Source organism: Aphelocoma coerulescens, chromosome 17 (genome assembly GCF_041296385.1).
Source record: "Aphelocoma coerulescens isolate FSJ_1873_10779 chromosome 17, UR_Acoe_1.0, whole genome shotgun sequence".
In the NCBI taxonomy this organism is placed as follows: domain Eukaryota; kingdom Metazoa; phylum Chordata; class Aves; order Passeriformes; family Corvidae; genus Aphelocoma; species Aphelocoma coerulescens.
The window spans coordinates 6,986,346-7,013,327 of NC_091030.1; the positions used below are offsets into that span (position 1 = coordinate 6,986,346).

General features: G+C 46.6%; 3 protein-coding genes across 9 annotated transcripts in view; 1 reads left to right on the forward strand and 2 right to left on the reverse strand.

The window, feature by feature from the left end:
- The window catches only part of DDX31 (DEAD-box helicase 31), a 45,411-nt gene extending 41,405 nt beyond the window's left edge, over window positions 1-4,006 (reverse strand). The window contains exons 1-7 of the mRNA XM_069032170.1: window positions 3,875-4,006; window positions 3,034-3,287; window positions 2,784-2,859; window positions 2,324-2,367; window positions 1,903-1,973; window positions 1,564-1,628; window positions 709-753 (exon numbers count right to left, since the gene is read on the reverse strand). Of these exons, the coding sequence (XP_068888271.1) occupies window positions 709-753; window positions 1,564-1,628; window positions 1,903-1,973; window positions 2,324-2,367; window positions 2,784-2,859; window positions 3,034-3,287; window positions 3,875-3,910 (591 nt within the window). The 5' untranslated portion in view covers window positions 3,911-4,006. The remainder of the gene's footprint in view (window positions 1-708; window positions 754-1,563; window positions 1,629-1,902; window positions 1,974-2,323; window positions 2,368-2,783; window positions 2,860-3,033; window positions 3,288-3,874) is intronic.
- A 185-nt stretch (window positions 4,007-4,191) lies between these two features.
- GTF3C4 (general transcription factor IIIC subunit 4) lies at window positions 4,192-12,964 on the forward strand. Of its 2 annotated transcripts, XR_011155651.1 has the most exons (6): window positions 4,192-4,492; window positions 5,650-7,470; window positions 9,167-9,297; window positions 10,149-10,237; window positions 10,924-11,348; window positions 12,557-12,964. XR_011155651.1 is itself a non-coding variant. In XM_069032169.1 (5 exons), exons 1-5 carry the CDS (start codon window positions 4,193-4,195, stop codon window positions 10,986-10,988), a joined length of 2,406 nt encoding a protein of 801 aa, XP_068888270.1. In that variant the 5' UTR covers window position 4,192; the 3' UTR covers window positions 10,989-11,659. The 2 variants fall into 2 exon arrangements, 1 of the variants encoding a protein (XP_068888270.1); XM_069032169.1 differs by lacking the exon at window positions 12,557-12,964 and having other exon boundaries at window positions 10,924-11,659.
- A 4,338-nt stretch (window positions 12,965-17,302) lies between these two features.
- Window positions 17,303-26,982, reverse strand: part of AK8 (adenylate kinase 8) — a 64,237-nt gene continuing 54,557 nt past the window's right edge. For all 6 annotated transcript variants that reach the window (XM_069032019.1, XM_069032020.1, XM_069032021.1 and 3 more), the window contains 2 exons: window positions 19,949-20,029; window positions 17,303-17,902 (listed from right to left, as the gene is read on the reverse strand). In XM_069032019.1, the coding sequence (XP_068888120.1) occupies window positions 17,656-17,902; window positions 19,949-20,029 (328 nt within the window). In that variant the 3' untranslated portion in view covers window positions 17,303-17,655. The remainder of the gene's footprint in view (window positions 17,903-19,948; window positions 20,030-26,982) is intronic.

The window sequence follows — 26,982 nt, forward strand, 5'->3', positions numbered from 1 at the left end:
GCCCTTTAAATGAGCTTACACAGTTTCCTCCATGCTTAGTATTCACATGGCATCCTAAAGAGGCAGCTAAGTTGTTGCTGTAAAAATTTAAATGCCTTCAGAGCCTTCTCCTTTCAGGGAACAGAGCAGAGATATTGCACTGCAGGTTGCATAAAATATTGGACCCCAAATGAGATACCTGCAATCAATTCTCCACATGGAAGTTATTATCATTCAACATACCAAAAAATAAAATGTAAAAGGTTGATACCCTCCTCTGACACTGCCTTTGCAATTGCAAATAATATAAATTAAATAGAAGAGTTCAATGGAGAAACCAATTCTTGGAGGCCTCAGCTTCAGCATTCATTTAAGGGTTTGATAAAACAGCTTTAAAAATGAAACGTTTGTATAAACCTACACATTTGCAAAGCTGAATTAATTGGTTTTACTCATTCCCCTGTGTGAGCAAGGCATGAGGTATGCACTGAGCCAGAGAAGTTCTGCAGCCTTCACAAAGATTTCCAACTGCAGGAGAAGAACTTAGAAACTCCTTCTTTCTTACTGTGGTTGGCACTGAACAAGAATGACAACACCCTGTGAGAGCAAGATCTCAGCAGAAGGACTGACAGTGTTTTCTAACTTTAGAGTTCACCTTCCCTGGTGGACCCACATCTACATCCCCAAAACTCAGTGTTCAAACAGATTGAGAAAGGAAAAGCCACCTACCTCCCTCGTTGGGACGAGCACGAGCGCGTAGGGCCCATCACTGCGCTGCAAACACACAAGAGCAGGGCCTCTCAGAGAAGGCAGCACTGAACAGCCCTTCCACACCTCCCCTGCTGCCAGCCAACACAGAGGATTCTGGAGGGCTTTAGTGCAAGTTTGCACACAACATTTTCGGGTATTTCTGCCCCACAGCTTTTAAAATCAAGTCTTTAACGTATCAATCCTGCACTGCCTTCTCCTCCCTGCTGGGAAACCTGCTCCAGTCAAACCCAACGTTTCACTGCACACAGATATTGTTTCACTCCTGTGTTTCTGAGCTGCAGGGATGTTCTCCTGCTTGATGCACAGCAATGACCTGTGGGTAGCAGCTGCAGGGAGTGACAATCCAAGACAGGCTGGAAATGCTTCAACCCTTCACTCAGGGTGATCTCTTTCCATAAAATGCACAAGATCTGCAGCAGAATTTTCTGGTGTATGATCCAAATTGGGAGCAATTATCCAAACCCACTCCATGCCAAAGATTAAAAACTTACTCCCCCCTAAAGACATGGCAGTAACCTTTGTTTTCAGTTCTCCCAGCTTCCAGACCATTTCTTCTGCTCTCTACCTCCTCCAAACCTGATAATTTAGCCCATTTCCAATGTATCCTGCTGCATAGAGCAATGGGGAATGGCTAACATTGATCTTGTACCATCCACATCTCAATAAAACTGGAAAATCCCATCTGACACATGTACAAATAAAGGGGAACACAAACTGCTTGTAAGGAAAAGAGACAGTAATGACTACAAGAGCTGGATTTTATTTTTATTCCTTAATATCAAAAGCAAATATATTTAGTGCTGTTGGACCTACCTGTATTTTGGATTCCATTCCTTGCAAAGACTGTACAAGTGGAATCCCATAGGCAAGAGTTTTACCTTTTTAAAAGGGAGAAAATAGGAAAACTTTCCATTAAAAAACATATGTGGCAATTACAACACTCCAGCAAACCAAAGCACCATTTGCCCCACCATTCTTAAACTGCAGTCAGAGTCTGGAAAAGTTTCTATTAAGTAGGAAGTTTCCAGAATGGAAGATTGACAATTCAATAAAGGGTCAATTAGAAAAGACAGGCGTGGTACCCCACTAAGATCTACCTAAATAAATCCAATTAACACACCCTAAGAAGGACAGTGACAGTTCAACACTGACCTGAACCAGTCTGGGATCTCACCAGGGCATCTCTGCCTTGCAGGAGCACAGGAATCGTTTGCTTCTGAACACTGGGTGACAAACAAAACAGGGCAGGAAATGCAGATGCAACACAGGATAGAATCCTACAGTTTTAACATGCACTAACTGTCTCAAAACTCTTTACCCCAAATTCCTCACACTCATCTCTGCCGTGCAGCTGCATCAGCTGAGGTGATTCCTAAGCACAGCCTCTGGATAAGCATCAGATGTGATAAATTCAAAAGAGATGGGTTTGTGATTCAAGTACCAAACTAGAAGCCAGGACTGCCTACAAACCCAACAGCAAATGGGACAGTGGTACTGTGGTCTTCACAAGCCAATTACACATACTGATGGCTTTTAGGGGTAAAGTGCAAAGTTTTTATATTGATTTGCTTACCTGGTCATGCTACACATATTGAGGACAGTGTTTATTGTGGAGACCTAGAGAGACAATAAAGAGAAGTAAAGGTTTTATTGTCAAACTGTTCCTTTTGTTATTTTTTGTAGTACAAGATAGAGCACAACACAAAAACCTGATGTTTATTCTCTACATAACTGGTCCAGGGCAACAAAATAGAAAGTTGTCATGTTCTCAAAATACTTGCTAGTTAATCAGAGTTACAGCATTGCTGGTTTTCTGTGGTTTTTTGGTATTACAGCTGCAAACAGTGAAAGGTGCTGGGACTGTGTCTGGGGACAGGTCAGGACATAGACCAGTACCTTAAGTGACAAAATCAGGTGCAGTACCAGCAAGCCTGAGCAGCTCACCACAAATACAGGGGCATCCCTCAGCTCTCTGACCTGCCCCCACCCAAAAATGCACATTTTTGAAGCATGTAGGCCTTCCTGCCACTCACCAGATGTGGGTGGAGGTCCAGCTGGCTGAAGGAATCTGTAGTGAAAACATTTTCTTGCACCTGCTGCACTTCTTTTCTGAGTTAGGGGAAACAAGCAGAACAAAACACACATTAGGATTAAAAATGATACAAAAGCATTCTACTTCATCAGCAATGAAATTACATCTACCAAGCAACTGCTCTGCCAAGCAAGGGCAAGAATTCAAGACACTGAAAGGGTTTTTTTTCCCCTCCCATTTATCTAAAATACCTCTGAATTTCTGGGATGTCGGGGTTGTTTTTAAACAGGCTGGACGTCTTAATGAAAGGTTTGTTCTTCTGGCTTTCATTCTGGTTGTCAGTCAACTGCTTCTTAGGAACAGGTTTTTGTGATGAGTATCTCTCCTCCCTCCTGTCAGCTGCTGTGGCCCCTTTCCTGAAGGTGTTTATGGATAATTTACGTTTGCGTTTCACGGGTGGGCTTCCGTGTGGTGGCTGGAGCTTCCTTTTCAGAGCACCAGATTGCTTGAAAGTGAACAAATATACCAGAGTCATCAGTGACTGGGAGTTAACACACAAACATCAGCCCACAGCAGAGCTTTATTTCTGGAATCGCCCACTCCATGACTAAAGAAACTAAAGTTGCCTTCTGCAGCTACGCAACTCTTACTCCAACAGATCCACCACCACGCCTGAGACTTCTGACATTGCTGAAACGCAATCTCAAGCATCTCAAGCCATACCTAGCGCTCATCCCTGAAGGACTTCATTCAACTTCTCCAGTGACGGAGCTGAACATGGTTTAAAAACGTCTCTCAGAAGCATTTTAAAACCTCTGGAGACGAAGCAGAGGGCTAGGAGAGCATCACCCACAGCCCGCCAAAGGTGACCGCGGTGAGTCGGGGCAGCGCCGTCTGCCCGCAGCCCGCCCGACCCCGCCACCCCCGCCCGGGGAGCCACCTGCGAGCCCCGGTGCCGCATCAGCCCCGGCTCGGGCCGGGGGAAGCCAAAGACTCCATTTAACAACTTGTCGGACGCTGCCTCCCCGCTCGGTCACGGTGCCGTATCCCGCAGACCCCACACCCCTCCCCTCCCTTCCCCTCCGCTCGTACCCGGCCGACGCCGCGCATCCCCACGCCCGCCGCCATGTCCCGCCCGTTCCTCCGCAGGGCCCCGGGCCGCCCCTCGCCCGGCCCGGCCCGTGAGGGCGGCGCGGCGGCGGGTGCGGGGCTGCCCCCACAGACCGGAGCCCACCCGGGTGCCCTGCCCGCCCCGCGGCGCTGCGGGGGCCCCGTCAGGGTTCTCCCCACCCCCGCAGCCCGCGCTACGGAGCCCGCGTGGCGCGCAGGCAGCGGCGGGGCAGCCCCGGCCGGGCCCCGCCGGGGGCTTCGGCGGCGGCGCGTGCGCGCGGCCCGTGAGGCGGCGGTAACATGGCGGCGGCGGGGCGGGAGGAGCCGCCGCTGGGGCTCGAGGCGGTCGCGGAGGAGGCGGCGGCGGCGGCGAGTGCCGGGTTCCGGCTCACGGCGGTGCGGCGGGAGCCGGCGGTGCGGCTGCAGCACGGCGCCAGCGGGCTGGAGCCGCTGGCCTGGTCCGAGGACCACCGGGTGTCGGTGAGCACGGCCCGCAGCATCGCCGTGCTGGAGCAGCTCAGCGACGTGCACAGCGGCGGGCAGGACATGGTCATCCACCGCACCGCCGTGCCCGCGCCCGGCGCCGCCTGCATGCTCAAGGTGAGCGGCCGGCATGCCTCGTCAATGTGTATAAATATCTAAAGGGGGGTGGCAGGAAGAGGGGGCCAGGAGAGGTTCAGGTTGGACATCAGGAGGAATTTCCTCGCAGGCAGGGTGATTAGACTTTGGAATGGGCTGCCCAGGGAGGTTTGGAGTCACCGTCCCTGGAGGTGTTCAGGGAACGACTGGACGTGGCACTCAGTGCTCCGGGCTGGGTGACAAGGCAGTGATCGGTCACAGATTGGCCTCAGTGATCTCAGAGGTTTCTCCAACTTTAATGATTCTGTGTTTTTTCCCGATGGTGCTAAGCAATAAGACGAGAGAAACGGGCATAAACTGATAGACACCAAGCTCCACCTGAACGTAAGGAAGAACTTCTTCCCTGTGCAGTGACCGAGCACTGGAACAGAACCCAGAGAGGGTCTGGAGTCTCCCCCACTGTGGTCACCTCCAGCCTGACCCATCCCTGGATTCTGATCCCCCTCTTAGGGAGCTGCTCTGGGGCTGCCCCTGCCCTGCCCAAACTTGCTGTAGGGTCTCATGTGTTGATTTGTTTTAAAAGCACAAGAGAGAGAAAACCATACCCCAGTGATGTCTAGGGATTCTAAAGTCTGCAGTCTTTCTGAGAATCACTTGAGTGCCAGTATGGTTATTTCAACACAATTTTAAGTGGGAATCTTCCTTTGTTTTGCTACCTAAGCTAAAGGATTTCTGTGGCCTTCAGGGGAACATCTGATTTTTTACAAAGATGGGAGATGTGGGTGAATATCTTATTAAATAATACTTTTGTTGTTGTGAATCTGATTTGATTTTCCGAAACAACGCTGAGAATATAGAGTGGAATTGAAATATTGAGTGCTTTACAATTTAAATATCATGCCAGGTATCTTTAAGAGAACAGAAATATGAAAACAGGCTCTTTGATTCAGCAGACAAAATTTCAATAGCTGAGAGTCAAAACTATGCAAATTCAGGGCATTAATGAAGCTGAAGTCTTTAGGAGTGAAGTCTTTAGGAGTCTTTAATAAACCATTGAACAGTGTAGCGTTGGTTGTGATTGGGGATCCTCTGTTTCAAGAGGGAATTAATTCCAGAAAAGCCTTTCTAAAAAAACCAGCTGTACAATTGTTTTAGAGGTTCTTCTTGTTCTCTTTTAGGTTGGCCCAAAGAAGGAGGTGGCTGAATGTAAGGAGAAGTTCGCCAGCTCAGTGGATCCAACCGTCAGTCAGACGTTTATGCTGGACCGGGTGTTCAATCCCGAGGGCAAGTCCCTGACACCCATGCGGGGCTTCAAATATTCCAGCTGGTCCCCTCTGGGCTGCGACGCCAACGGGAGGTGCCTGCTGGCAGCCCTGACCATGGACAACCGCCTGACCATCCACGCCAACCTCAACAGGCTGCAGTGGGTGCAGCTGGTGGACCTGACCGAGCTCTACGGCGAGCGCCTGTTCGAGGCCAGTTACAAACTGTGTAAGGCTGACACTCCCTGTGGGGAGCTGGGAGACTTCCCGGAGTTCCAGCGGCGGCACAGCATGCAGACCCCGGTGCGCATGGAGTGGTCGGGCATCTGCACCACCCAGCAGGTCAAGCACAACAACGAGTGCCGGGACGTGGGCAGCGTGCTCCTGGCAGTGCTCTTCGAAAACGGGAATATCGCTGTTTGGCAGTTCCAGCTGCCCTTTCTGGGGAAGGAATCCATCACTTCCTGCAATACCATCGAGTCGGGAATAAGCTCCCCCAGCGTGTTGTCCTGGTGGGAATACGAGCACAACAACCGGAAGATGAGCGGACTGATCGTGGGGAGCGCGTACGGCCCGGTGAAGATCATCCCCGTCAACCTCAAGGCGGTCAAAGGCTACTTCACGCTGAGACAGCCCGTGGTCTTGTGGCAGGAGATGGACCAGCTGCCCGTGCACAGCATCAAATGTATCCCTCTCTACCACCCCTACCAGAAATGCAGCTGTAGCCTGGTGGTGGCTGCGAGAGGCCCTTACGTGTTCTGGTGCCTCCTGTTGATATCCAAAGCGGGGCTGAACGTCCACAATTCCCACGTGACGGGGCTCCACTCCTTGCCCATTGTCTCCATGACTGCGGACAAGCAGAACGGCACGGTGTACACCTGCTCCAGCGACGGCAAGGTCAGGCAGCTCATCCCCATATTCACAGACGTTGCTTTAAAGTTTGAGCACCAGCTGATAAAGCTCTCGGAGGTGTTCGGCTCCGTCAGGACTCACGGAATCGCTGTCAGCCCGTGTGGGGCGTACCTGGCAGTCATCACCACCGAGGGCATGGCCAACGGGCTGCACCCGGTCAACAAAAACTACCAAGTTCAGTTTGTCACCCTCAAGACTTTTGAGGAGGCAGCTGCACAGCTCTTGGAATCTTCTGTTCAGAACCTTTTCCGGCAGGTGGACTTGACGGATCTCGTACGCTGGAAAATCTTGAAGGATAAGCATATTCCTCAGTTCTTACAGGAAGCACTGGATAAAAAGATAGAGAGCTGTGGCTCCACTTACTTCTGGAGGTTTAAGCTGTTTCTCCTGAGGATTTTGTACCAGTCGATGCAGAAAGCCCCCTCAGAGGTCACGTGGAGACCTTCACATGAGGACGCCAAAATCTTGATATCGGATTCCCCTGGGATGGGCAGCACTGAAGATGATCAAGAGGAAGGAACTTCGAAACAAGCCAGCAAGCAGAGCCTGGGGGACACAGGCAAAGGTGTGGACATTGATGACAATGCAGAGGATTCTCTCCATCAGTCAAGTGACACTGGAGGCCGTGAGCCAATGGTAGAAAAGCTGCTTGAAATACAGGCACAGATTGAGGCTGTAGAAATGCACTTGACACGAGAACACATGAAGCGGGTGTTGGGAGAAGTTTATCTGCACACGTGGATTACAGAAAACACCAGCATTCCCACCAGAGGAGTCTGTGACTTCTTAATGTCCGACGATGGCTATGATGACAGAACAGCACGAGTAAGTGGCACCTCTGCTCGGGGGATTCTGTGTCACAGTCACTTCCTTCTCCCCCCTCCTGAAAAAACAGCTGGGCTGGGAAAGAGAGCTGGAGTCATGTCAGCCTTGCCAGTCAGATTCTGTAGAGCATTCAGCTTAAATTGTCCTTCCTTGCTATTGTGAAATAAGAGGGAATGTAAATACAGATGCTGAAATTTTAATCAGGTACAGTAAAGAATGGTGATGTCCGAGTTTTGGCAGAACAGGGGAGAGCACTGGGTTATTGTGCTGCTGTCAGTGGGTTTAGAACATGAACTGACTGAGGGATGTTTGCTTTCATGACTAAGCTAATTTAGTCCATCATCTTTCCACAATTAAACTTCAGATCTATTTCCTCTAGTCAATCACACTGCAGTTAAGAGCTCTCTTCTGAAATTATTGTTCAGGTGGTCTGTCAGGTCGTGTCACTACTCCCTGAGCCTGCAGTGCAAAGATAGTTTCAGAGGGTCAGAAAGTGGCTGTGTTCTATGAGTTAAACCCAGTGATTCAGAACTTCATGCAGGACATTCAGTTAACCAAGCTGACTGCCTTTGTTACAACACACATGGCCAGGGCTTTCAGGCACACTGGCACTTAGTGCACTACAATTAATAAGCATAACTTAATGCTTGGCCATGACAGGAACTTTTCCCAAACTTGCAATGCTCCCTACCAATGTCAAAGCCTAACTGCACAGACAGCATCCTGACTGTTGCAATGCACAGAGTAAGGATTTGTGGCAGGAGGTCGGTGGCCAGTGAAGCCTGCACAGGGCAGTGAAGTTCTCTGAATACAGAGGGGAGACAAAGGCAGCCGTGGTGGGAACACTGCATCAGCCTCCCAGGTCTTAAAACTCACTGACAGAAATGATTCAGGTGTCTCTGCACCTCTTTGTATGAGCAGAATGAGCAGAGAGCAGCTCTTCTCATACCCAAGTCCTTAAATCACTTGAACTCTCAAAATCAGCTTTTATATTGCATCCAGAAAGACAGGAAGGAAGCACATGTCCATCACTGATGTAGTGTGGTGTTCTCCTGATGGCATCACAGCCAAGTGTGGCCATCAGTAATCCACTAGGAAAGAACTCTGGCACAACTGCTGGGTTGTTCTAGCATCCAATTACTATGAATTGAAGGTTCGAGAGGTTGCTTTTCTTATCTTAGAAGAATCTTGTTTCTTTTTTACGGTGATGAAAAACGACTTCTAAATTGTATTTTATCTATTCAGTTTGTTGTCACACTTAAAAGGTCCCTGGGATGTGGTTTATATCTATTGAAATGTCACAGACAAATTTGATCACATAAATGTTCTGCTATAAATGTACTCCCAGATGACTGCTGAAGGCATCCAGGTAATTTCTGAACAGGAGCGTTTTTTAGCACGTTCACTGTGATGGGCATGAGGGAAAGCATTGCTGTAATGGTCAGCAGTGTGATATCAGGTCTTTCAGTACTTCTAAAATTTGCAAGGAATTACTGGTTTTAAGGTCTGTATCCCTTTACTATGACGATTTAGGAATCTGTAGGAGAGCAAAAGGGGAATACATGAATACTTACTGATATTTTGTATTTCTTACACTTTGATTTCGTGGGATTCAGCGCATTCTGTGTCACTCTGAAATCACAGTGAGGTGTTCTCACCCTGGGCTGTGTCAGTGAGTGCCTCCTGTGTGTTCCAGGTGCTGATTGGGCACATCCTGAAGAAGATGAACAAACAGACCTTCCCGGAGCACTGCAGTTTGTGCAAGGAGATCCTGCCCTTCACCGACCGCAAGCAGGCCGTCTGCTCCAACGGCCACATTTGGCTCAGGTAATGGGCTCTTACAGAGCTTTTCCCCTCCTCTGGATAATTCAAACATACTTTCAGAGCTCACTAAACCATTTGTTAGCAGTGGAGTGAAAAGGCATGAAGCATGTTACCCATGCTACAGTTTTTTCTTTCCTCTTCCATAAGAGCCAGGGTGCTGGAGGTTGGATTTGGTTCTCTTTGCAGCACAATGTTTTTATAATAAAATGCTTTTGAGCATCTATTTTGGGGGGAATGTGGGGTCAGGGAGAAAGCAAGCAAGGGAAATCAAGGACAAGTCATCCTTTGGAACATCACTTGAAGGAGGGTTTGTTCAAGCTCCTTCAGCGTTTGAAAACAAAAGCAGTTTAACAGGAACTGGTTGAGAACAGGCACATTGAGAAATCAAATTCTGGAGCATCTAGAAAATGAAATCTTCCTGTACCAGTGTGGGGGGTACATGGAGATTGTCCCTGGAGCCTTGGCAAGTCACTAGTTTGTCACAAAGAAAAAACTCTGCCTAACAGATTTTATCTACTAGTTTGGGTAAACAGTCAGGTAAACCCTGGTTCTTCCCTGTGCAGTAGGGCCTCAAGCTTTTTCACCTCCTCTACTGTATGCTAAAATTTTTTTGGCCAGTGATAGATTGATTTTTGACCTTTCATTTTTGTGTCCATATGCAATTTGGTACACTTGGGAAGTTTCATGTACCTGAATTAATGAATTATTAATTTTCATATTTAATGTGGTTCATTACTGCCTTAACTCTCAGAAAGCAGATTGTGAGCAGAACCCAGCTTCCAGTGAGGGCACAGGAGCAGGTCATAAAACAATAAACCCCAAATCTCTTGATAAAACTACTTGTCCTTTCACAGGTGCTTTCTAACCTACCAGTCCTGCCAGAGTTTGGTGTACAGGAGGTGTTTACTTCACGACAGCATTGCACGGCACCCAACCCCAGAAGGTAAAATGTTCCTGGGGCCAAGAGGGGCAGGATTGGGGCTTTTTAACTTTTATCTGCAAAATGGCTTGAGTTAGTTTCACTGACTTTTCTCTTTTAGGGAGTTCCTATGTGAAGCTCTGCATTTCACTGTGTCCTGATGTTGTCTGGGATTAGTGATGTGTTAATTACAAACTAATGACTGCAGAAATTGATGTATAAATCCCACATTTTAATGAGAGCTGGGTAAACACATAATCTGTGCTGGAATGCTCCAGCAGTTAGTTTGATACTAAGTTAGTTAGTTTGATACAAGTTGAATATATCAGCGTCCAGTTCTGCAAGAGGGATAAAGAGACAGGAACCAAGGACTGTGTTATGTGAAGGATCTAATTCCAGTTTAGAAAATGAGAACACTGCAGTTGTGCCATGGGGATCCTTTAAATTTTTTTCCTATACAGCTATGAGAACGTAAGGATAAAGCATGGAGTGTTTCACCCTAATTTTGTCCCCTGCTGAGGTGGAATTTAAACTGGCATTACTTGAAATTTCAGGTCAGAAACAGAGTTTGATTTCACTGAATTCTCAGTCACTCCTGCATGTGAATATATACAAACTGTCCAGGGTTCCTGTTTAGTTTGTGCATCTCAGCTGTCATTCCTCTGTTCATCTCTACCTCCACTTTAAACAACTTCTTTTCTTATTTGCAGATCCTGAATGGATCAAGAGGTTATTGCAGGGACCTTGCACCTTCTGTGATTCTCCTGTGTTCTAGAGAAAAGCTGTGTCAAGACTGAAAGTATTTTCTCTACTGCATAAACCTGGAAGGATACAGAGACAAGAACAGAGATTCTGCTGGAGGGGGAACACATTGTCCACAGCCCTGTAAATAGAACATCACAGGTTCTACAAACTCCTAAAGTCCAGAGCCCATTCCATGCTCCAGAAACAGGAGTACACCTGGAAGAGCCAGTTTAAAGCTGTTTGGAAATGCACCCATGGAAGCCTCAGCAGCTGGACACTGACAAGGAACTGAAGGGTTGAGCACAGTGGGAATTGTCCTTTCTGCCTGACACCAGTGTCAATTCCCAAAAGCTGGGATGGGAACAGTGGAACTGCCTCTTGAATGGTCTTGGTGGGTAGAGAAGGCTCCAGCTTGCAGTGCTCTCCTTTGCTTCTTACCAACACTGGCATTTGCTGTAGAACACTGAACTGTCCAAATAATCCATGGTTCCAGTTTCCTGCCCAGAGAAGCAGATGCCAGTTACAGCCATATGAAAGAAACTGGGCATTCCATGAATTTCACTGAAAGCCTAGGAGAGTAACTGCCTCAGAAATGTTTGAGTCAGAAGGGTGGTACTGACTGCCTGGGTCAAATAGGGATCAGTAAGGATAATTTTTAAATGTAATAATTATTAAACTAATAGCAATTAGCTTAAACACTAATATATATACATATATATAAAATTTCCAATGCTCTTAAGTCTCTTGCCCCACTTTCTTTTTCTGACCTAACTCCTTCCCAGCTTTTGCCAATGTATTTGCCTTTGGTTTCACTTAACCCTCTACCAACAAGAATTCTCTTTTCCAGAGAAACTCAGTTGCCAAAAGCATTACCAACTAACACTACTGTCAGTTAAACTGAGAGTCTCCCTCATACAGTAGTTGAGTTTTGCACAAGTCTGACACACAAGGAATCACTCCCAGCTGCCAGCTTTTCATAACAGCTCAGTAAAAAACCCCAAATGAACAGAACACCCCAAACCCAACCCCACTATGGCTGACATGTTCTAGGTAAGGCCAAGGAGGCTGGGGAAGCTGTTTGTGTATCCCAGAATGGTTTGGGTTGGAAGGGACCATAAAGCCCATCTTGTTCCACCCCCTGCCGTGAGCAGGGACACCTTCCACTGATCCCAGGTTGCTCAAAGCCCCAATGTCCAACCTGGCCTCGGACACTGCCAGGGATGGGGCAGCCACAGCTGCTTTGGGCACCCTGTGCCAGGGCCTGCCCACCTTCACAGGGAAGGATTTTTTTCTAATATCCCATGTAACCCTTTTGAAGCCATTCCCCCTTGTCCTGTCACTCCAGGCTCTTGTACAAAGTCCCTCTCCATCTCATGTGGCCAAGCCTAGAAATTTATTTTGCCTTCTAACTGCCCTATCAGAAAAACCCATCTTTTTTTGCCATCTGTTCCTACAGAGAGCAGAATCCTTTTCAACTTCCTATGCAGTGTTAGAGGAATAATACCTCCCAAATGTGTGTGGTTACTTGGTACAGTTTGTCTTGTTAACTTCAACCCATGATGTCAAATAATCCTGAGTTTGTGTATTTCCATTCTGCAGAGTACCAATCGCAGAGGTGTCGCCCTGTCTGTGATCCCTGACACTTTCACTGTGTGGGAAGTGCTCTACAGCTGTTGAGAAATCATGGAATTGTGCTGACAGTATCAGTCTCCCACCAGTGCACGTGTGATTGGTGCTTGTTTCCTCGATTCAATGACTATGCATATTTTGTTAATGTTCCTTCACCTTTAATAGGAGCAAATTTTTTTCAGCCAACATTAAAGAAGTCAGCTGTCCTTCTGCTCAGTGTCTCATGCATTAAGCATGATCATGCATTGACTAAGAAGAACATTGCTATAGTAGCCTAGAAACAGCAGAAGCACATTCATCTGTAAAATAATTAGCCTTGTTTGTAAATATCCTTGGAAGTGATACCATAATTGTATTAAAGAAGCATTTAGTTTTTTATTGCTGTGCATTGAAAATTGAAATTACTTCAGTGTGTCTGCAGAGAAGGGAAATGTAGCTCGTGTTGGTATCCAGTAAAACAAGGAGTAACTTCGATGCCCAGCGTGTGTGGAGTTTGGGGCCAGCTCAGGTACCTGGGACAAAACTTCCCGGTGCTGATGGGGTTTGGGGGAACAGAACATCTATTGCCATATGAGCTGAGCAGAGGTTTATTCGTGGTGGTTGAGAAGGCATTTTAAGTGGAAGTTGCAAGTCCTTGCCCTGGCAGTCACGACCAGCTCATCAGTAAGGGCTCCAATTTAGAAATTCTCCTGCCTGTGGAAGAGGGGAGGGAGCCCTGCAGAACCATGTCCCAGTGCTTTCAGAAAAAGTCAAAGAGCATTTCTTTGGCTGTGGTCTAGAAATCATAAAAATATCCTGATCTGCTGAAATGTTTAAGTCTGGCTGACCCAAAGGGTCACATGATAACAGATAACATTGGTCCTTGCTGATCATTTCTGGCAGTTCTCTTGAATGTCCCTGGACTGAGTTTTAATGTTTTGCCATGGAGAAGCTCTAGCACACCTCACATTAACATTGCAGCATTAATGTTTATTTTCCCTGTCTTTCAAGGCAGTAGATACTCAGTCTGCCATTGCCAGTTTATTTAACCTGGTTTCAGACTGCTGGGAGAATGGAATTTTAAAGCCAACGATGTTGTCTTTGCCAGTGGAGATCCTTTAGCAAAAAGGATTTCACTCCTCACCCTGGCTTGTTCACAACAGGTACAGAGGAATTGGGATTTCGTTTTTGTGTAAACCAGCACTTGTCCCTAAGTGCGTTTTTAACCAGAATAGCAGAGCCCACCTCACTCAGTAACATTTAACCCCTGGTGCTGACCTGAGTGGGTTTGGCTGCCCAGCAAGTGCTGAGGCTGCTCCAGGAATCCTTTTATGCCTCAGACTCCTGAAGGAGCAGTTCTGGGCACACAGGGGTTGGTCCTGCTCCTGCAGGGCAGCAGCAGCACCTTGGGGCATTGTCCCACACATTGTGCTGATCAAACCTTGCTGTCACCCCATGGGGAAGGGGAGCAGGGGAGCAAGGAATGAACACTGCTGCCAGATCCTTGTGTTATTTTGCCATTATCAGAGTTGCCTCCTCAAACTAACACATCTATCAAGGCTCAGTCTGTTTTGAGACACCACGTGAAATGTTCAAAGAACAAATCCCACAGAGTCAGAGTTTATCTCACTAAGTTTTTGCTTAAGTTTTGCAGGATACTTCAAACAAGTGAATAGTTGGAGGTTCTCAACTGCTTCACCATTTGATGGTGAACACTCTGGCTGTTCAAGGACCCTCATCTCCAGAGGGAGAGCAACGTTCCAGCAGAGGCTGAGGGTTCCTGATGCTCTTTTTTTTTTCTGTTTAAAAGGACTGTGATACTTGCTCTTGCAGCTGAGAATTAAAAGGTAGAGATCTTGTTTGTCCAGAGCTAAGGTGTCATTGTCCTTGATGAGGAGCTTCTGATAGCTTTTAAGATTTGCTGCTCACGCTGGCAACAGAGTTAATCCATCCTCCTCTGGGATGAAGAAATCCAGGCTAATCCAAGTTGGATGGATAAGTGGAACAGCTCTGGACTGTACATTGTCTTAGTGCCTTGGTGCTAGGTGCCATGCTTGGAACTTGGGATGAAGTTTGGGATCATACAGACTCAGTCTTGTGTCTCCAAATTACATCCCCTGCTCTGAACCTGGTAACGAGGGACCTCATTGCTGCTTTTCACCTCCATTCAGGTATGGCTCAGGGACTTCATCATTCAGCCACCCTTTCCTTTGGTGTTTCCTCATCCTCTTAATCCTATTGTGTATTTCTGGAGAGGAAATACTATGGTTGTCAATGCATACATAATGACAACAGTAAATATTTCCCTGATTTTTCTTGGAGAGAGGAGGAGGAAGAGCCATTCCCGCTCCTCAGAGCCCTCACCACAGAGCAGGCTGGGGTTAATGCCATTCCCTGAGCAGCATCCAAGCCTCACAGGGAAAGGTAAGAGCAGGGAAATCCTTCCAGAGCTACAGGGGGTCCCTGCAGAGGTGGTGGTGGAGAAGGGGCGTTCAAGTGCCCTTCCACCACTGAAGGATCCTGTGTCTGGAGCTGGTGGACACAAAAGTTTGTGGAACAGTTGGACAAACTCACCTTGTTGCTACACTACGTAATTAACAGCATAACTTATAGGGTACAGCACAACCTCCAGGCAGCCCTCTCCACAAAGTGTCTCTGGGAAGCAGAGTGATGGAAGATGTCCATTCCAGACCTGGGCAAAGCTGTACAATCAGTAACATCTGATCCCTGCTGTGTTCCTACCACCTCCTCTTTACCTTGTTTTCCTCATTGCTCAACATTTGTTTTGCCAGAATAAGATGCTAATAAAATCACGCCTAGTTACCAAATTGGTTTTCAAGTGTTGCATTCCAATTATAAAAGCCTAATTCCTCCTTCCACCCACTGAACCTTTTTGGTATTAACAGGCTTTACTATGCAAAGTCATGCAGGGGCTGTTTCGTTTACAGTAATTAAATGAATGTCAATTGTTTTAGTTGTTTCTGAGGGAGAGTTCTACATGAGTATTAGCATGTTCTGCTAACCCTGACGTTCTGCACTTCAGGCCTGCTGCAAACCCTTGGGGGTTGACCACTGACCTGAGACTCCTACCCAGACATGCCAAGTGCATCTCAATGAGACTGAGCTCTTTTTCTCAGTTTCTATGGAACCAGCGGAGCGGAACTAATATAGCATCCGCATATAGATGAAAGAATGAAGAGGAAAAAGGGCTTTACAGCTAAATTAATTAAGCAGATGTACCTGTCTAATTAAAGATGCACTGTCCCTTTTGTACCCTAGCTGCAGTACAAACAGTATTTAAATACACTCTCTACCCATTTCATCTATCAAAATATTTAGTAGGAACGCTCAGATGAAGGTGATATTAGCAAGATGAGCTTCCCATGTATTATTAATAGAAGGGCTCCCAATTATGCATGAATGCTGCAGCACATCTTCATAGCAATGGCAGAAAACCCAGCTGCCCAAGCAGTCACCAAGCAGCACATTTGTAACAGGTAGGGCTGTTAAAGATGTCCTTGCCCAGCTGAACAAGAGGGTTTGTGGCTGGGTCCTGTGCCTGGGAGCAGCCTCTGCATCAGCTTGGTGCTACAGGCTGGAATTTCTCAGCTCAAGAGGCACTAGGGACTCAGATTGCTTGGATCTGGCTTTCTTAGATTTCAAAGATACTTATTCTGAGACTTTCAAGCTGCCCTCAAGGCTGGAGAGTCCAATTCCCATTCATCAACACCCCTCCCCTCCCAAAAGTACTGAAAATTTTGACTTTAAATTCTCATAAAATAACACAATATCCCCATTGCCACCTGGCCAACCAGGGTCTTTCCACCTGAAGTTACTCTACAGGAGCAAGAAGGAAATATGGCCTGTACATTTTTCATTTCTCCAGATAGATTTAGACCCACACAGTCAATGACAGAAACAAAGACCCAAATCTATCGGCAGCAACAGGACCAGAGGAGTCACCTAAACCCAAAAGGCTTCTGGAGGTCTGTTCTCTCTGCACACACCTTCCCAGACACTGAGGCTTCCACAGGAGAAACCTGAAGCTCTTCCCACGCTCTGGCAGGGAGAATTCACACTCATACGCAGGGGAGAAACAGAGGGAGACATAACAGAGGCATCCAACCCAGTTCTCTGACCACAGCACAGATCATTCCCCTTTTCTACAGGCATTAAGGATGTGCATTTCCACAGCCAGAGTCTGAGACAGCCAGCAGCCTTTCATCAGAGACCTTCCAGGTAAAAAATACTTACCTGAGTATTCATTGCTGCCATATCCAGCCAGAGAAGGAAAAAAAACTAAACCCTGGGCACCAACATGCCCAGGCACAGCTCAGCCAGAGCAGCCACAGGCTGGGAGCTAAAAAACCCCAGGAAAACAGAATTTAGTGACCCACCTGCTCCTGCAGCTTGTTATGTCCTTGACTGGGTTCTGAAAGTGATGGACCTGCAGTCAGTTTTCCAGGGCTCTGGATATCCTGTCCAGCTGTTCTGAGTCTTCCTGCCCAGCAGAATGGGGACAGCCAGTGCATCTGCAGAGGGGTTTGTCAGCACTTTTTATGAAATCTGAGTTAACATGGGAGTGAAAACTGCCCCCAACCTCAAACACTGTGGTGAAAGTTCACTGCAGAGCTGGGAGCTTTGTTTTTCTCTTTGCTTTAGGGTTTGATTGCAGGGACAGAGGGAGGCAGGGAGTGCCTGGGTGGTTTTGGTGGAGAATTAAGACACAAACACATCTCACAGCTTTAATACTCCAAATTGGCTTCATGGGTCTTACATAGTGAAGACAAAACTACTATTCAGAAATGGAAAAAGATATTTGAATTAAACACAAGGACTTCCCCAGCCACAGTGTTTCATATCACAAAATATCATATCATTCATATAATCACGAAACAAAAGCCAAAAACCTTTCCCCTAAAGCCCAATTTCTTACCCTCTGTACTTCACTCAGCCTTGGTGAGCTTCAGATTTAACACAGCTTGGCTGACTTCCTCTTCCCTGGTGATAACCTGCCACTTCAGCAACCAGACTGCAAATATTACAGGGAAAAATTTAAAATCAACTCTTCCAGAAACCATCCCTTCTAATTATAAACTTCTAATTTTTTTACATGGAAGGGGCTTAATGATACAGCTTTCTATGAACTCAAAGACAACATAAGGGTCTTGGTCAGCATTGACATAAAAGGCATCTTGGTAAAAATCCTCCAGGGCCTTGACATTCCTGTAATAGATTTCCAGGTGCTTCTCAATATTTTCTTCCTGGTCCTTGGGGTTCTGCCTGAGCCGGGCCTGGATCTCTGGAGTGGGAGCTGGTCTGAATGTAGTGTGGTATCTGCAGAGGAGAAGAAATGCCACGATTTCAGCTCAACTTGAGGACACAGCAGCCACTTCTGCAGATTTTCCATGCTTTTGCCTGTCACAGTCCCTTGGCCTCTTTCTGCTCTAGGTTGGGGTTTTAAAACAAAGATTGGAAATTTCAAGGCAAGTCATCTGTCATTGCTGCCCTCAAGAATCCTGGATCCTCAAAGGCCAAGGGTTTCTCTGGAGGTGACACTGGTAGTGTTTATCTGCTCCCCACAAGGAGAAATCTCTATTACATGTTCAGTGCTCCAGGTTCAGAAGCATTTCCAGATCTTTTACTTGAAATCTTTGATTCCTGTCTTTAAAAAAGCATCAAAAAAAGCCTCAACTTAAACACAGCCCTGTGTCCAGCATTGCTGGGACCTTAAACTGTGTTTAAGGCTCTCAGACATTTGATTGCTAACATCTTTATGTAGTAGCTGAAGGTAAAAAGAGGTTAATTCACCTGAGGCTTTGGTTATTTTTAATTTTCCAAATGCCGGAATTTGGCTTCCCTCAATTCACACTTGTGGGTTCCTTCAGTTACTTCAGCAGGAAAGAGGATTTCCATCCTCAGAGTCCTGTAGCAGTGCCACAGCCCAGCTCACCTGACACCAAAGGAATTGTGATGATGTCCCTGCATTGCCAAAGGCTCCCATCAATCTCTAAACGTTCCTTTGCAATCAAGTGTTGAAATTCCCTGTTAGAACTGGCAACCCTAACTGAGGAAATGTCTCCTCTGCCCCAACACAAAACCAGTTTATCTCTCTTCCTGTACAGCCAAATTTTCTGAAACTTTTTGGGATAGATGCAAAACCAAGGAGGGAAGCAGAGTTTGGGTCTCTGCAGAGGTGCATCCAACCATGTGGACACGGAGTTCATTCCACATGGGAATGATTTAGGGCACAGCTGAAGGCCACTCCCTGCTCTGCCCTGCAGCCAGAGGGGCAGGCTTTACACCGTGCCAAGGATTAGACACAGCACCTAAAACAATTCAATTCACGGAGAATTTGTGAGGAATAAACCCCAGAGTGTGAGAGGGAAGCGTGTGAACTGGAGCAGATACTGAACAGCCTAATCCTAATGATAAGAAATGCAAAGATGTGGGAATGATTTGCTTCATCCTGTTCCTTTCTGCTGAACAACCACATTGCTCATTACTAAAGCAAAGAGAGCAGTTACAGCAAATCACTGCTGCTGTCACAAGTTAATGCTGCACCTCGAGTGAGATGTCTGAATAATCATCCACCACTTTGGGACAAATCCATTCTTTATGGCCTTAATCTTTGAGGGTTCAGGATTTGTCTTTGATGCAATAGGATGTGTTCAGCCTTTAGGAAAGCAAAATAAGGGTTTAAAATTTAAGTGTGGAGAATGATAAGACCAGACCACAAGTGAAGTTGTGAACACATGCCAACTCCAGCAGGTATTTGGGAAGATAAATTTATTTGTGACTTATTCCCTGGAAATCAGGGGTGGAGAAGGCAGGAAAGCTGAAGGTCACTGGTGAGACAAGGGGATGTGATACCAATGAGATGAACCAGCCTTACAGTGACTCAGTGACTCAAATGAGTTTGCTCTACTGAGCAGGAAATGTGTTAATACCTCCCAGCAGACAGGACCATCACAGGAGCCTAGGGAAGTAAAATGCAGCAAGTTTTCCATTTTCCCCAGCTGGGAACCCTTCAAAATTCCCATGGGAATGTCTGAAAACCATCTGCATTTAGGCTAGGTTTCAGACATCTTCCCTCAGCCTTATTTTACCAACCAATTTAGTTACCATTAAAATGTTAGAGCTGAGCTGTTTGCTGCTGTAGATTTCAGGCACCAGGATTTAAAACCCCCTGTTCTGAGGAGCTGCTGCAGCAGGAAGGTGGGCTGGTGCTTCAGGAGCAATGAAAGTTTGAAGTTTTCTTTTAAGGAGTCCCTAAGCAGGAGTACAGTATTGCTGAGCTCCTTAGATTTCTAAGAAGTCTATTTGGTGCTTTCATCTCCCTGACAGTCAGAAAAATGTTACACACGAGCCAGGAGTGCTCACCTCTCCCCAGTGACAGGATCAATCCTCCGCTGGGACAGGCGCTCCATGATGGACTCGTAGGGGAGATTAAAGAAAAACACCCTGTGGAGAACACAACAATTAAGTGCATTAACATCCTGAGAACATCACTTGTGACCTTCAGAGGGTGAGTTAATCCTTACCCAAACGAAGAGCAGTTGTGGCAGTGGAAGTCCCCCCCTCCCAAACCTGCAGTGTCACAAACACGAGCACGGGATTTCTCTGTGGCTTCTCCTCATGTTTTGTTTGGTCTCCAGGCTCAGCAAGGCAGGAGATCTCTGGCACAGGGACTGTGAGTGCTGTGTGCTCTGACAACACGCTCTGGGGGACACTGGTGAAGGAATTGCAGCTGGAGGCTCTCTCAGTCTGTCCCAGCCCCCTCTCCACCCAGCACTTCCCTCTGAACTCCTCTGGATCCACTTCCCAACCCAGCCAGTGAACAGAATCACAGTGACATGCCCCAAAAGGTAAATAAAAAACTCTGCTGTTCCTGCCAGGGACAGAGAAAGAGCTTTTCTGCCAGAATTATGCATTCCTCCAGTGCCCATGAGAGGGATTTTCCTCTTGCTGTTTCAGTCCACTTCCACTCCTTTTGCCCTTGTCTCCCCCCAGGGTGAGTCCTCTGCTCTCCCACTCCTGCCCTGCGTCCTTCAAAGCAGGATGAGTGGTAAGACAGAACACAAACCCCATGATGCTGCTGGCAATTCCCTGTCCCTTCCACCAGCCCTGCCAGGGTGTGGGGAGCAGCTCAGCATGGCTGGGCCTTGCTGGTGACACTGCTGAAAGGAAATATTAATGCTGAATGTTTCATTTGAAGATCAGAATCTGCAATTCCCATTGAGCCTGAGCGAGTGAGAGTTGCTCAGCATCTGAGAGAGGCAGCCCCACGGTGTCACTGGGGTGGGTTCCACACCAGGAACAGCTTTTCACTGGGGGATGGAGCAGGACTTGCCAACCCACTTCACACAGGTGAATGCCCTGACATGGATGAAGGATGCAGAGCCAGAAAACAACATGCCCCACATGCACCCAGACACATCCCACTGCTGCATACAAACTGTTGTGCCCATCTCACATTGATTCCCTGTCCTTTTGGTTCATTATAATGGTCCTGTTAATTTTATATTCGTGTTCAAAAGCTTTCCAGCAGAAGAATCTTGACAAACTGCTGATCTTGAGCAGACACAAGTCCCCTGTCCCCCAGCTATCTGAGGCAGAGCAGATCTACACACAGACCACATTTAACAATTAGCTCAGAACAAAATTAAAAATAAGGCTTCCCTTTGAACCTATGAAAATAATTTTTCCCAACGAAGCACAACCTGAAGGCTGTAAAGACATCTTTCTGTACAACACACCTTCTCCTGCTGCTGCCTTCAAGGCCAGGCTTCCTGTTTTCATTTTTGTCTGCTTCTCACAGGAGATACTGCGTGGTTTAGACATTCACCAAAGGAACATTTTACACTGACTGGGTGGGATCAGACCAGATGAAAGGCTGAGCTTTACCTTGGCATGCACATAGCAGATTACTAGAATCCTTTGTAGGATTTAAAGTTATGAAAATCATCTCTCTTTTCAAATGTTTACAGATAATGACTTCTATTCACACTGTGGTAACAAAATAACAGCCAGGAATAAAACATTCAAGATCTTGGAGATTCCAAAGACAGGAAAAGAACAACAGTTTCAACGCTCTTTTATCCCTTACACTCTTAACATTTTGTTTTTCTTTGTTTCTGTTGCCCAACAATGGCACAAAAACGTGATTGTCAGAACAGGTAACATCTGATGATATGTCTCAAGATGAATATTCTAGTAGAGAGGAACAACATTTATACAGTCATGATAATTGATACGGCTTCCTATTATATCCTGAGATAAACAAACCCACTGAAGGATAACCTGGCATATCAAGAAAGCTTGTCGTAATTCATAGTTAGGAACACAAAAAGTATTATGGTATTTGAAACAGAAGAGCCTAAAAAACTCCACTTAAAAAGCTGCCAACAAAATGAACTCTGAAAGCCTTGTCTGAGACTCTCTTCTTTTTGAAACAAGATGCTGCTTATTATCCAGTCTGGTGTCACCATTACAGAGGAGTGTAGGGGGAAGATGTGGGAGGGTGCAGACATCCCTGCTAATATGGATTTTTTTCCCCCACACGCATTGTGTAACAGCACACACAGAATTCACTGCAGAGCAGCACAAACTCCCAATCCAAGGGTCCTTCCAGTGGAAGGTGGGATGCCTTACCCTGCCACTCCACACATCTCCCATATAGATAAGAGAAAACAACACTCCCCAGGGCTGTCAGTTTAAAATTGTTCAAAAGCAGGAAAAAAAAAAGATGAAGGGGAAAACCACTGACAGAACTACAGTCTAGACTTAAAATACTTCCAATTAGAAAGCTTTATTACCATTTTGAAGGAGACACATACCCCACACAGTCTATTATGCCACCCCAGGAGGTTTACTCACATGAGTAAAGCCTATTTACATGGATGCAGGCTGGGGAGTGTTAGCCTTGGCTATCTGATACATCTCCTGTAGCTCCTCAAGGTATTTCTGAGTAACATTTGGCCTCTGTCCCTCTCTCAGGCTGCTGTGACTCTGATCACATAACAAACTTGACCCTCCAACTGCCCAGGTAACACATTTATTGGATTTCTCTCAGAAATCCTCATAACACAGAGGGCTGCACCCATGACCTTGATCCAGCAGTAACTGGAACAACTCCCTGCAAGCACTGGATTCCTCTCCAAGCAGAGCTTGGCCCCTTCCACACAGCGAGCGTGGTTTCCTCACATAAATGCATCCTCTGTAAAGCTCACTTTAGGAATCAGCCAGGCTTTGTATGTTGTAATGTGTCACAAGTCCTATCAAGGGGAAATATGAAACAGATGTCATCAGAATTGGTAGACAGGGAGGCGAGGAAACACAGCCTCATATCAAAGTACACGACATTACCCTGCTGGATTAGCATCCAGCACAGCTCCTCTTCCAGAGCTCCCAGTTCAGCTGCAGGAGGGGAGTGGTGTCAGTCAGCAGCAAGGTGAGGGGAGGGCTGGGCAGAGGGGCACCAGCAATCCTCACTCCTGTGCCACAGGGTCAGAATCCACCTACGGGCAACCAAAAATCGCTGGCATCGGCTGGAGACTGTGGGGAACACTTGGTGCAGCCTCTGAGCTCTCTGAGGACAAACGTCCCCCTGACTCCCATCGAGTGAAACCAAGGGATTCCTAAGCACAGCTCTGTCCTCTCTCCTTTGTTCCATCTCCCAGGAGAGGGATGTGGGAAAAGGTCCAGTCCTGTCAGCTTTTACAGATAATAAAACTGTGAACACAAATGTTAAAAGGCACAAAAAAATCTGTGTGTCAGAATCCTGCCTCTCCCTCACTGTACTTGACATCACTTATCTAATCTAGTGCAGCTTCCAGATACATTAGAGAGATTAAATTCCAACAAATTAATAATGATGATGACACCTTCACTGTGTACCCAGTCAAATGAGAACTTGCTGCCTTTGGATGGTGATGAAATGTATTCCAGCCCTAACAGCTGGAATATAACGCCATTTTCCTACCAGCCATCTGGCATTCCAAAAGAGTATTCCAGCCACTTCTGCCTTCTGGCTATTCAGCCAGTGTCATCGAAGAGCCTGGAGGTCACCAGGGCATCCTGATGCTCCCCTTAGCAAGTGGAGAGAGGAGAGGGAAGAGCAGGGGTGGCAGAGGTGTTATTTCACTCCAGATCTGAGACAGCATTTTTGGAAAAATGTGTCCCAACCACGCCATAAGTGAAGGAAGGATATGTGACCTACACAACAGCATTCGGCTAATCCTGAGCTGCATTTGTTCCAGATGGCAACCAACCTACTTAATCCAAGTTATTAACAACTGGCAGTGCTCAGTGCTGTCCTCACAAGAATTTATTTGGTGGTGGTTTTCCTGTTTTCTGGCTATAACGACACTGAATTCAAACACCTGTGAGGGAAAAATTAGGAGTGATGCTGTAAGAGAAGCAGGTGCTGTGTGCCTGAATCCTGGAATCCCTGTGCTAGGGAATAAGGAATGCTCCTGCTGAGGACAGTCCCTTTCCAGGATGGCTGCACTGCCCTGCCAGCTGCCTTCACATCTCTAGAGAACTGAAGCTCTGCCTGTGAGCCAGGTCCTGTCATTTAAGCACAGCTGCTTTATGAGGCTGACCTAGATGGATCCAGATGTTGGCTGTTCTAGACCTGAGCTATTTACTGGGGTCAGATTCTCATCTTTGGCATTTCCCATTACTTGGAGTTGCTCTGGATTGACACTGGTGGAGTGGAGCCCAAAGCCAAGCCCTTTTTATAGAACTATTGTCTGAGAAATTAGATCTATACCAGTAAATCAAATTCATCCCTTGTTTTCATTTAAGGATGTGAAGACAACACAACAGGATATCTGAGACAGGATCCTGATCCCTACCTGGCTTTTAAAAACAGGCACTACTGACTTGCTTGTGGCTATACCAGGGCCTGATCAAGCTTTGCAACAAAGTTAGGATGCTTGAATTAAAACAAAAATACACCACCAGCCAACACTGGGCCACTTTTAATGCAGCTTTTAAACTTTTGAGTTGAAACTGCAACTTTAAAAATAGTAAGCTATTAATCTTTCCCTTATTTTCTTGACTCCTATATATCTTCTCTGTCGCAGGCAGGTACCAGCTGCCATATTCCCATTCTTCACGCTCTGCACTCTGCAAAAAAAAAAGAGGCCCCTGCTGGCCAATTCTTGTTTAAAATTGTGCATAATTGATAGTGGCAAATCTACCCCAGCTGTGTCTAAAACCTCTCCAGGGGCAAGAAAAACACTCTCTGTGACTGTCATTAACTACTAAATTAGCAAGTGCTCCTGGCAGTTTACAACGTACCACATCAGTCTGCTTTAAAATAAAAAAGAATGTGAAGATCAGATGCCTGTGTGATCTCAAAGTTACAGCAAACTTTGCTGGCAGAACTTTGACAGACCCTCAGCTAAATCAGAGCAAAGAGATCAGGAAGGAGAGAGTGGAAGAAAGAGAGAGGAAGAGGCACAAAGTTACCTCCTCTTCCAGGCAGACAAATAGAAAACGTCAAATTCAAGGCTAGAAATAATTGTGCCTTTCATAAGGCACAGAACATCTTACTCCATATGGAGACATCAACAGTGCTCCTGATGCTGTGGCACAGTTCCCCATGGAAAACAACTCTCCTGGAGGACTCTGTTCTGCCAATGCACTGGCTGTGAGTTCTGTAATTGAAATATAAAGCTGAGGAAGAGATGAGGCCGTTGAAGTGGAAGGATGCTGTAGGTCCTAAAAGGCCACCACAGGTACAATCCTTGTGTGATCCCTGGCACAAACACAAGCTCATCCCTCTGGTTCACAGAGCAGCCAAAGCAGGCGGGGAAGGGAATCACAGAGTTCTCACAAATGCATGGAAAAGCCTTGGGGGGCATCATGGACTGAACTGGCAGAGGGACAAAACCATCCCTAGAAACTGTCCTGAATTCAGGCCAACTCTAAGACTCTCATTGTTAAAACTGACCACATTATTTGGTTTTAAAAGTTTCCAAAAGTGCACAAAACTGTACAAACTTCTGGATTCTACAAGCCAGACAGGAGTGGGATGGCAGCTTTGGCCATGGTACAAAAAACATCTGCATTGCAAAAAGGTCTTTTCCTTGGGTAGCACCACTGAGTGATCACAACAACATGACAAATCAAGTTAGTGGTCCAACTCGATAGGTACAAGGAGGTTCAGATTTGAGTCCCAGTGCCTAATTCCAGCTAAAACCCTGATCATTTTGTCTCTGTTGACTTTCCAGCCAGAGATACTGACTTGGAGCAATCAGTTCCCCTAAAGAATGTCCCTTTCCCCAGGGTATAAAGACACCTTGAACCTGAAACCTTGGCTAAGCTTCCTCTCAAGCACCATGGCCCAGACACAGGATCCCAAGCACGTTATATCTCCACAGTTACATTCTCCAACCCCAAATCCCCTCTTAAAAATTAAACCTGGTTACACAGATCCCATCTACCTTCTCCCAGCCTTGTTCAGGGGTCACTGCAGCTCTCACCCGGTGCTTTGCCCATGGGTAACCAGACTACAAAGGCCCTGCTGAGGCTGCACCACTGACTGGACATGAATCACAGTTTATTCCCTACCCTAAATACTCCTCTTGCATGTCTCTGCAATGGATAAAATGATCCTTATCTCTTATTTATGGAAGGAGCTGTTGGGAGGTTTTATTCACTGATTTCTCTCAAACTCTGGGATGTCTTCTGATGAACGATGCTTGATTCTATTTTGGGAAGTAATTTCACCCTCTAGGCTTCAACCATAAGGGAAAATACATTGCATAAACACTAAAACACAGGTTAATCAGCACAAGTGTTTTGCTCATCGAGCTCTTAGAGTGATTCATGCAATGACAAGCTATTTCCAGACACTGGATCTTTTCAAATGGATGCATTTCTGTCGAATAACTACAAAAGGCAGCTAAGTGGGGCACTATTCCCAGGACATGGCTGCTGGCCAGGGCAGTGAGATGAACAACATCCTTCATGGCTGCAGATGTTCCTTCCCTTCACCAGCAGTGCAGAGTAATGACTCTGGTAGATGTTTTCCACCTGCAGCTGGATGAGCTGGGCTGCACCAGCTGAGGTGACAGGGTCCCTCCTGTGTCCCACCCCACCAGCCCGGTGGCTCAGCAGCGTCCCAGCAGGTGCCACACCAGCTCACACAGGGGGAACAGGCACTGGTGCCTGTCTGACAGAACAATGGGCTGGGTCTGGAGCTGGGATAAAGCAAAGCAGCTCCATGGATTCACAGCAGCAAGGAACTCCAGGCCTTTGGGCAGCCAGAGCCCTTCCAGTGGTCTGCAGGACTCGGGGCTGAGCAAACCTTACAGAGCACAGTGAAAGGCACACAGAGACACAGCAAATGCCTTTGTAGGAGTGGCTTCGATGCATTTTTAAAGCTTCTTTTGAGGAGGCAA